Below are 11,538 nucleotides of genomic sequence, written 5' to 3'. Positions count from 1 at the left end.
TTATTTGTACAATTTATTGATACTTATTATTATTGTTTTTGTTAGTGCTTTGCCTGCTTCTGAAATTGATTCTTCATTTTTATCAAGAAATGTTTTCTGGAGAATTATTTTCTTGGATAAACTAGGGCAATAAGAAAAAAAAAAGTTATTATAGCATTATGAAAAAGCTAATAACAAATGACCCATGCAGTCAAAAAAATCTCATGCAGGTCACTAGATAAGGAAATGGGATCAGTTTGACATCAACATATTGGAATGTTTTTCCCCCGAGAAAATGGATAAACGACAATATATATTAGAGGAAAATAAGGAACATATTGGAATGTAAGAGTGACATAAGAAGGATTTACAAAACCCTCTTCATGGTGATGCACACCACCTAATTCTAGCTCTACACTTCTTCTACCTCTTCTGGAAATTGAGATAGTTGATGGAATAAGCAAACACAAAGAAGAAAAGAGCGACAAAAGCCAAGTGAGCCAGTGCCACATAACCCGAGAAAACTATGGTCATAGCCTAGATTGTCACTTAGGAATTTATTCAAAGGCTTGCTAGATTGACCTTGTATCTCAATGAGGTTATCGAGGTTCCCTAATTGTGATGCTGCAAGCCCATATATTGTCCAAGCCAATGGGGTTGCCCAGTAGTACCACCTCCACCATATTGGAATCAGCTGCATGAATGAATGTAACAACAATAAGAACAACAAGAGAGGAGAGGCAGCAATTAGACAACATATATATATATATATATATATAGAGAGAGAGAGAGAGAGAGAGTTCTAGGATCATATGGATGATCATTGATTTTGTATAATTGTCATACCGGCCGGAAAATAAGGAAACCGGAGAATAAATTCCATAAGCTGAAGAAAAATGAGGACACAATGGCAGCAATCTTGAAGCCAGGGGTAAGCGCCACTGCCATCATACCGTAAAGAGTGAAGTATGCCAAACCCATGAAGGTAATGTACAAAAACCATAAGAATTTGTCTGCTTGCCAACTAAACCCAAGCATTGGGTAAATTATCAGAGTGTAGAGAAGACTTTGCAGAGCTATGTACACTATCTCAATGCTCACCTGTGAAGTGCCAAGTGCCATTTTACTTTTACATTCAAGACAATATTTATTACCAATACGTTAGAACAGGAATAAATTGACTGCGAGTTTGAAGATATGATTGAAATTTGCTTGGGGAAGTAAAAGAAAATGCTCAACTTACTTGAGCAAATGCATATGACAAGGGTGAGTACATCCCTGCTGCTTTTTCCCTGTAAAAGACTGCCCTCTCAATGGCTATAACTGGCTGCACAGTGTTACAGTTTGTGGCTCCAAGGAAGAAAACAGAACCATATAAAGCGCCTAGTATATTGAACACTTCTTGCTCCGTATTTCTGATTAAATAAAAAAACTAGAATAATCATCAATGATATCAAGCATTATCTTTCATTTGCTTAAGCAACAGCACTAGCAAGAAATGAAGAGAATAATGGTAGAATGAAATTTCAAATTGAAAACCTCATCCGGCACATGATTATGCTCCTATTAATAAAGAACCAGAATTAGATAAACTTTTATAACTATAGAACCTAAAAATCAGATCTTTGTGTAAGAGCGTGGCGTTGCAATAACATGACCACATTTCCTTTTGAAGGACACAAGTGAAAACCAATCTAAGCATAAGAAAGAGGTTTAGGACATTTAAAACTTACAACTTGTGAAACTTGTTCCAGAAAATGGTACCAAACAGAACACCAGTAACGATAGTGGTGAAAAATCGTATGGCATTATATTGTGGATCTCTCCAATAAGACCAATGTTGCTTCCAGAAACAAACCAACCATTGCGTGATAAAGCTTTGTGCATACTTTGTAGAAAAGGAAAGATCTTTTGATCCTGGTGCTGGATCACTCAACTCCTCGATTAGTAGTTGATTTTTTCTGATTGGCACCAAGAAAATGTAAACAAATGGCTAGGCTCAATAAGTGAAACTAATAACATCACAGGCATGTATACTTACTGATAAAGAGAAGAACTTCCATAAACTTCTGCAAAGTCCAGACTCAGTTGAGCCTCAACAGAGGAAGAAGTTATTTCCAACATCCACGTTGCTGGGTTACACCCTTCAGTTATTTTCTTAATGCTAGGAATTTCCTAGGACAAATTTCATTTGTAAGATGCATATAGTAGAATGCCATATATAAACACTGTACAATGACCCTCAGGAAGAAACATTCGTACTATGCCACTAGACAAATATTTCAGTTTAGTGGAACCATATGAAAAAATTTAGCTTTTATTGCAGCTGTAGAAACTTACTTCAAAATATTCTATAAGATTAGCAGAATGGTGTCCTAGAGGTCCTGCATATATGACTTGTCCTCCCCTCTTCATTAGGAGTAACTGAAATTACATAAAAAAAAGTTATATCAAGCTCCTCAAGAAGATTATACATTTGTAAAATCAACGGATGGATTATACAAAATGTAAGAGTTAAGAAGAAACTAGAAACCTCGTCAAAAGCTTCAAAAATGTCAATGCTAGGTTGGTGGATGGTGCATACAACAGTCCGTCCTGTGTCCACTGTATTTCTCACTGTTCGCATAACAATAGCTGCAGCTCTAGCATCAAGGCCAGAGGTTGGCTCATCCATGAAGATGATAGATGGATTTGCAACCAACTCTACAGCTACTGTGAGCCGCTTTCTCTGTTCAGTGGATAGGCCGTCTACCCCTGGAAGACCCACCAAAGCTTCTCGTAATACATTAAGTTCAACCAACTCCATTACTTCTTCCACAAACATCTTTTGCAAAGCAATGAAACAAGGGTGACAAATAGACAATCAAATTAGGATTATGGTGTGTTTAAAAAAACCCAACAAGTCATAGTCCAATTAGAAAATTAGATCACCATGTGTGCTTCATGAAAAGATGCAGAAATTCTAAGCTCCTAAATCCTATATCATAACTGCTTTACTAATAGAGCTCCCGTTATAAGTTTGCATAACTAGGACTTTCTAACTGCACATTACAACCCCTGTTAGCACCTTTCACTATAATTTGGAAAAAAAACAAAGACCAGGGAGAAGATAGCATGCCTTTCTTGTCTCCTTATTTATTTCAGGTGCTAGACGCAACCACGCTGAATAAATAAGAGATTCATAAACAGTAATATGTGGAGAGTGGATATCATTCTGTTCACAGTATCCACAAACTCGTGCGAACGTCTCTTGCTTTTTGCGATAGCCTGAGATATTGATAATCCCTTCAATGTAACCTCCTGTTTTTCTACCTGCCAATACATCCATCAATGTGGTCTTTCCAGCTCCACTAACTCCAACTAGTGCAGTAAGGACACCAGGCCTGAAAGCACCACTAACATCATGGAGTAATTGCAGACGACTCTCCTCAATCCTTTCATTCTTCATTTCCTAAAAGAAGAAAGAAAAAGAAAACATGAGCTACGATATTGCTCGCTGTGTGTGACTTCTCAGCTGTATTCAGTTTCTTTAAACTGCTGAAACTAGATGCACCAAACCAAGATGGATCCTGACTAGACTAGCACTAGCAGAGAAATACGTGGTTTGAGTTAGAATTGATTCATTTAGATGATCCTCTCATAACTAGAGTACCTTTATTTAGCAACTATGAATTCATGCAACATTTAGGCTAAAGAGAATCAATGGCAGGATCACAGATGTAGGTAATACAGCTCAAACTTACCGAAGGCATGTCCACATAATAGTTCACATGGTTAAATACGAGAGATAGAGGTTGAAAGGGTAAAACCATTCCTTTCCTAGTTTGTTTGTTCATTGTGCGAATACGCTTTAAATTTCCTCCTTCCACAGAGCTTGACGCAATAGTATCTGCAGAAAACTATAATCACATAAAATTTATGGTGGACAGTTAAAAAGATGTCACAGCATTAGTTTCATTTAGTATCTATGAAAACTATAATCTTCATAGGCCTGATAGGGTCAGCCATATCAATCGAAGGTTGAAATGGTTTACCTCATTAATCAGAACAAACTTGCATTTGAGTTGATCAAATTCAGGTATATTTTGTGGAGCTTTAATTGATAAAAAGTTAATCATCAAATTCTGATTTAAACTAATGGTATTTAGCAGCAAGACTTCATCATTAAAATTAATGTTAAGACTTATGATAGAAGAGACTAATAACAAAAAAAAAAAAAAACCTGAAAAAATGGCTGCCATTGATGCTTTGGTACTCTCTGTCATTACAGAAGTCTTCTCTGGACTTGATACCAAGTTCTTGATGCTGTCATCCTCAACATCCTCATTTAGAATAAGTGCTTGAGAATTTCCAAGAGCTAAAATTAAGAAGACATCTTCACCAACTGATTCTTTTAAATGATAGGCATTTGAAAAAGAACATATGTATTAATAAACTTACGATTTAAATATTGAAGTGAAAAAATAAAACAGACGTTGAAAATAAAAGAAAACCCCATGAGTGCTCCAATAGAAATCCAATACCAGCGATCATCTGTAAACATTCCTCTAGACTTGAGAACGGCCTTTCCAACTGTTGGTGCATCAATATTGCTGTCATTGTTGGGCTGTGACAAAAAGGAATTGAGTTATATTCATTGAAGTTCCTCCTCTAGCAAGGATTATATGACAATCATTGAATGGAACTTACAGTGTTCCATCTAGGATCAAGAAATTCATTGATAGATACAGCATTCTGTCCATACATCATTGGAGAAATCCAGTAACCCCATATCCACCAGGGCTGAATATCATCTGGTTGCAGAGAAAGGAAACAAATTAGTAAGATTAGTAAGATTAGTTATCCAAAGATTATAGAATTTAAATAACTAATTTGGAATTCTGATAACACATGATGATTTTTAAACTTCAGAACTTTGGTAGATGAATGGAAAATGTTCTTTCTGATAAGTCTGACAGGCAAAACAAATGAAAGCAAGAAATCATTGGCAACCTTTGGAAATGAGAAAACCGCCCAACACATAAACAATGAGCAAAGTGAACATTCCGAATGTATTGGCATTGACCATAGTTCTACCGGCAGCAGCAATGAAGCGGAACAGAGATAGGGCCATTTGGTGTGTAAAGAAGAATGCCAAATATTGTCGAAAAAACCTAGGGAAGAAGGCATAAAGCAAAAGAAGCACATGTATTAACCAATAAACCCATGTCATCAATTATCAAGTTCTATATAATGATAAGCTTCTTGTAAAAAAAAAAAAAGATGTATCTGCAAACTGAAGTGGAAATCAAACTGATCAAAACAAAACACTAAGGTCTTTTTACATACCTGCTTGCAGCAGGGGCAAAACCAATAGGATAATAAGTAAGAACAACCCAGATTCCAGATTCCACTAGAGAGAGAGGAATCTTTAGCAGCCAATAAGATAGTCCAAAAGCCCAGGGTGGATAAAAGAGGAGATCCCTTTGTTTGTAGAAAACAGGAAGCCTGTCGACAGTCATAGCTAGTTCTGCCATCCCATTGAACATCACATTGACCAAACTATAAAATAGAGCTCCAAAGAACTTCCCTCCATCTGCAATCGTTTCATGAGGCATTTTTGTCCTCAAAAACACAGTCAAGGCTATTACTGACATTATTGTGATTTGAGTAGTCTTAAATACATAGACAAAGGAATTGCGCTTCATCAACAACCATTCTCTTGAAAAGCATGCCTTCAAGAGTTCCCAGCTTGAGATGCCATATTTCTTTTTGGCGAACATAGAAGGATGAGCTCTAGATCTATCATAAGGAATCCTTGCGTCTTCTAAGAGCTCTTGCCCTATATAAAACAACTTGAAAGATTGAGCAAACTCAGACACGGTAATGTATCGATAAGGCTGCTTTTTAAAAGACCAATACTGCTCCTGATCCTTTTTTGATGTTACTTCTTGAAGAAAATCAGCAATTCCTTTCCTATCAGGACATTTAAAACCCATGACCTCAAAAAACTCCAGAACTTTCTCTCTTGGACCTTGATATACAATTTGTCCTTCAGACAGTAAGATAATATCATCAAACAGATCAAAAGTTTCAGGTGCAGGCTGAAGAAGAGAGATAATCACTGTTCCATCCATGACATGGACCATCTGTCTAATAAATTTGACAATCTGAAAAGTAGTGGAGCTATCAAGTCCATTAGATATTTCATCCATGAATAGAGCCCTTGCAGGTCCAGCCAACATCTCCCCTGCATCAAATAAAGTATTTTGTGTCACCTTAATGAAATTATATAACGATCACAGTCATTTCCAGAACACTTTCTACAGTTGAAATTGAAAGAATTATGTCTAGAACAAATCACATTTTGGATGGTGGTTTTGAAGTAAAGCATATATTTTGGAGTCTAATGGGGATAACTTTTAGGATCACTAGTTGTCTTGGCTTGAGCCCTTGCAATGCCTATACAAAAAGTTGGTTGCATGGCCAAAGCTATATTAGCTTTTTTTTATCAAAAAAAAAAAAAACAATAATAATAATAATAATTCTATACTAGTTATACCTCTAACAAACAACTGATTTGAGTATAATGATATAATGATAATTTAATTACCAAACTCAGAAATGAGTTTCTAAAGTAAATAAGTAAATAAAAGACTTCTGTAAAATAATAATTGTTTTCCGGTTCACAGGAGAAGATCATTCATTCACAGCCTTCTCATTCTAATTTTTACAAATATTAAGTCATATTAATCCTCCAAGCACTGGCCGTAATCCTAGCTCTAAGTCAAGAAAGTAACATATGCCGAACATTTTTGCTCAGATTCTGTCAATATAAACGCCACTTGCCCAATGATATGCATCTTATATATAATTATAAATATGCAGTAAATAAAAAAATTAAATTCTTAAATTCCTAGTTCATGGCATGCAGAGAGAAGGATTTGGCTCCAGAATGTTGTATGAAGTAAAGAAATCTTTCCTTATAAACAACTACCCTATTGTCCTTCCTGTTGACCAAAAGCTCTGCTACCCTGTCTATTTCCTTTTCTTATAATATAACTTGCTTTAAATCTTTCATATATTTTGTAGTATGCACAAACTTATACCTGTTGTAAGGCGCTTTTTCTGCCCACCAGAAATACCTCTTCTCATTTCATCACCAACTAGTATATCAGCACATATATCCAAACCAAGTACCTGCACTTCAGAATGTTAACGGGCAAACATAGCCAGCAACAGATACCAAAAAACTATACTAATTTCCATTTTCCAAAGATGACATGTCAAACCTTGAGGATATAATCAGTTGCCAGATTAGTCTTCAGCCCTTCCATGGAAGTTGCCTGCATATATGCATCAATCTCAGGATCAGGTCTGATCCCTGCATCCCTCTCTCTTCTTGATAATTCTAACAGCATTTCATATCTGTTTCCTACACCTAAACAACGTCCAGAAAAATCCAGTGTCTCTCTGACAGTCATTTCACCATTATGAAGGTCATGTTGACTAATGTATGCACAAGTTCTTTGGGGAACGAATTCTGTCAACTCATGACCACAATGTGTGATTTTGCCAGATGTCTGAGATAGCAATACAAAACAGTGTCAAGCTAATTTTAAAGGTAAGCAGTAAGCACTATATATATATATATATAACTGTTATTAGATCACAAAGAACAACTTAATATACAGGTCCAATTAGAATGTAAGGATAAATAAAACAGAGTACACTTACCCTTAACTTTTGATCAAGCTTCCCAGCAAGAGACAGAAGAAAGGTTGTTTTGCCTGAGCTTGGGGGTCCCAAAAGCAAAGTCATCCTGATGATTATTTTATTGGTGAAGTAGATGCTATTTTAGTAGTAATCATGTATCAATGTTGATGTCATACTAAATAAATCCATGGGTTTTTTTTCCCAATGTAGGCCCCTTTTTTTCATTAGTTAAATGACTCTAGGGCCATTACACCCATATCTGCTGATTGAACATTTAAATGTAAAAAGAAGGGTTATTTTTCATTTTAACCCTTTTTTTAATTATTAAAGCAGCATATTCTCGGCTTTCTTTAGTTTTTTAAAAATTGTTGTTGTTTTTAAAAGCATATCAATTTTTAAAAAACATATTATTATTAAATAGAAAGTATTTTTTACATATTTTTAATCTTATTTGTGTTTATTTTTTTTAACTTTTAAACTTATACGAATACGATTTTGTTAAGTCGTTCTTCATATCATGCAAGTTTCTATAGATAATAGACCTATGCATTTTATTTTCATATAGTACCAAACTCAATTTGGGCAACTTCTGCCTAAACCAAAGATGAGTTCTACCTGTACGATCAGGAAACTAAAAATCAAGCATATCAGTAAAACTCTAATCCTACTTGGTATAATACATGTGCTTCATGTAAAAATCAAACCATTATAGAACTACTTACCCAACATGAGTTAAAAATATTAATGTAAATAAAATGATAAATATATTTATAATTGTACTTAAATGCAATAAAAAACTACAAACAAATTATTATTGATTTCTCAAGTTTTCCTTCTTTTTATAAATTTATTACAAGTGAAACAAAATTTATATAAAAAAAACCATATTCGAATAAGTATAAAAGTTAAAAAAACTTTTAAAACAATTAAAACAAAATAAGTTTTAAAAAATGTCCAAAAATCTATTTTAATGATAACATATTTTTTTAAAAAAAATAAATGGTTTTTTAAAACTTAGTATATTTAAAAAAACAACTTTTAAAAAAAATGGAATAAAAAAAGCAAAAAATATACTGCTTTAATAATGTTTTTAAAAAAGAGTTAAAATACAAAATAACCAATTATTTTTTTTCATTTTTAAATGTTCATGGATGGATGCTGGGGTATTGATTTGATGGTCGTAACACCATTTTGACAAATAACATGGTTACAGGGCCAAATGATTTAGGGTCATTTTGCTTTTTTTAAAAAAGGCATATGTTGAAAAAAGAAACCCCTAATTAATTGATTAAGTTGCCATCACTTATTAATTGCTTCATGCATGTATAAATTCAATTTTCTTTATTCAAAAAATTAACTAATACTTGTTTGTCACCTTGATGGCTTGAGGATCCCACTCACACCTCTAAGTATTTTGTTAATCCTTTTCTTTGTTGGAGAAAGCTTGACAAAACCAGCTATTCCCTGCACAAAACTAAGAGGATTGTAGTATACTAGGAGACAAAACACACACATAAACAAATAGTAAAGAAAGTGGTAAGGATAGTTGTCATTAGGTTGTTTAGATAAGATTTACCATCTTTTGAGTAGTTTGTTATCAATTCGTTTAGCTAGAGATTATCATTATCTATTATAATTGCACATCATCTTGTACATGTCTATATATACTTAATGTTATTAATGGAAGGATTAAGATCAATTTATCATCACAATATATGGTATCAAAGCAACTAAACATAAGGAAGAATGCTCTTCTCCTACTATGCTAATTGATTTACAAATAACTTCATCAAATGCCTCAATCTCTTTATGCTTCTCTGAGTTTGTAAGAAATGCTGACAGCTCCTTTTCGCAATGCAAAATTTACATCTACCAAAACATCATAGCATGCATTGCCATGCCCACCGGACCATTTCTCGAAAGTCTAATTTTACGATCAAACTCTATTAATGCTGGTTGGGCTAGTTCTATAGATGATCGGAAATTTAAATCTGATTATTGTGTTTTTGTAGGCTCAAATCTTATTGCTTAGGGTTTTCGGAAATAACAAATAGATCATCACTCTCCTACGGAGGCAGAACATCGTGTTTTAGTGTCCACAGTATCCGAATTATAATGGGTACTTTTCTTACTTTCAAGAACTTAGTCATACTGGTACTACTATTCCAATTCTCTGGTGTGATAATCTCAATGCAACATATTTGACCACCATGCCTATTTTTCACTCAAGATCCAAGCACTTGGATGTTGATTTTCACGATGTCTATGATCAAGTTGCTAATCACAAATTAAACTACAAGTTAAGTATCTCTCTTTAGATGATCAAGTTGCTGATATTATTACCAAGCCCACGTCTAAGCATGGTTTCACTATTTTATGTACCAAATTGACCATTGTTCCCTATATATGATGCTCAATTTGCCGGGTGATAAAGGATAGTTGTTGTCATATAAGGTTCACCATCTTTTGATTAGTTTGTTTAGATAGACATTTTAAATTTGTTTAGCTAGAGATTATCATTATCTATTTTAAGTGCACATCCTCTTGTACATGTCTTTATATACCTAATATTATTAATGGAAGGGTTAAGATGGATTTATCATCACAATATTAAAAAGTTAATGCAACATAACATAAAATAAGGTCCACTGATTTCTAATCATGAAACAAAAGGAAAAAAAAAATAATAATAATGATTGATAAAAAGTTCATTTATAACCATAAATAATTAATGCACGTAATTGTTAGAGTTCAAAAAGTATAGAATTCAATAAGTCAGGCGATTTTCAACGCAGAGATTAATTATGCAAATTAACCTCTAGTGTGTTTATTGTAGCATTCAATAGAGTGGGAATAGCTCTGCTCCCAGCATATGCATCGGCCTCTACAGCTAGATTCTCAAAGCGCACTTCAATCTTCGGAAGCTCAAGTCCAACCCTGTATCCATTCAATCATGAAGCATTTGCAATTTTAATTCAAATGATCCAACAACAACAAGAAGAAGAAGAAGCAAAGGCAGTGATCCAAACTGATCAATCCGAGCTCTGAGGCGACGAAGGAACCGCTCATTATCTTCTTCGACGACCTTGAGAATCCGGTCCATAAGAACCTTCTTCTCTTGAACCCCAAGCCTCCAGGCATCGACCTCGTTGCTAGAAACCTTCCCATTCTCATCAACCTGCCGCAAAACCCCTCTTGTCATGCGATCAGAGGTTGAGAGTTTCTCAATTGCAGCCCATTTAAGTGAATCCTCATCATCCTCCTCGGATACATTCCTCTTGAAGACGTCTGACGGGTCCCTGAAGCTAGATGTCATCCAGCTCCTCCTGCTTCCACTGGACACGCCGAGCTCATCGGCCGCCACGATCCCAGCCATTTCTACAACTCGATCAACAACGCTTAAACTGGAAAAATTTTAAATTACAAAAAAAGAAAAAAATCAAATAAAATTCAATCAATTCTCGATCTCACTCTCTACTTTTACCCTCTCTTTCCGCATTAATAAATTATGATTTATCAATTTTTATCATAAAATAAAAATTAAAAAACTCAATCTCACTATCAAATCTCTGCTTATAATGGAGCACATTCAGAGTAGTAGGTGGCCGGAGGATCACCGGATTTCACTGGATAAGGTAATGGGAATTGATTTCGGAATGGGAGGAGGAGGTGAGCATTGGAGGCTTTATATAGATACAGCATGAAAAGAAACGCGGGAAGGAAAGAAGAGAATGAAAAACACGTTAGTTGTGAAGGATAATGTTTTCATATGTAACCCTGTAGATTTTGTTATTTTGATGTAGATCCATTAAAAACGAATTATTGCACTAAATTATAAAATTATTATATAAAAAAAACTTGTAC

The 11,538-nt window shown here is 34.5% G+C and overlaps 1 protein-coding gene across 1 annotated transcript; it reads right to left on the bottom strand.

Moving 5' to 3' along the window:
- Positions 1-210: 210 nt before the first annotated feature.
- Positions 211-11,296, bottom strand: LOC120254080 (pleiotropic drug resistance protein 2-like). The gene is given in 22 exon segments (XM_039262222.1): positions 211-495; positions 497-673; positions 826-1,080; positions 1,223-1,394; positions 1,713-1,940; positions 2,021-2,154; positions 2,320-2,403; positions 2,513-2,803; positions 3,098-3,430; positions 3,723-3,868; positions 4,202-4,336; positions 4,420-4,585; positions 4,669-4,772; positions 4,972-5,132; positions 5,308-6,208; positions 7,068-7,158; positions 7,251-7,541; positions 7,696-7,780; positions 9,050-9,138; positions 10,491-10,611; positions 10,704-11,078; positions 11,234-11,296. Coding segments are annotated over 21 exon segments (4,404 nt in total). The 5' UTR covers positions 11,051-11,078; positions 11,234-11,296; the 3' UTR covers positions 211-402.
- Positions 11,297-11,538: the final 242 nt, after the last annotated feature.

Source organism: Dioscorea cayenensis, unplaced genomic scaffold (genome assembly GCF_009730915.1).
Source record: "Dioscorea cayenensis subsp. rotundata cultivar TDr96_F1 unplaced genomic scaffold, TDr96_F1_v2_PseudoChromosome.rev07_lg8_w22 25.fasta BLBR01000335.1, whole genome shotgun sequence".
Lineage (NCBI taxonomy): Eukaryota > Viridiplantae > Streptophyta > Magnoliopsida > Dioscoreales > Dioscoreaceae > Dioscorea > Dioscorea cayenensis.
This window is presented reverse-complemented; position numbering and strand designations above follow the sequence as displayed.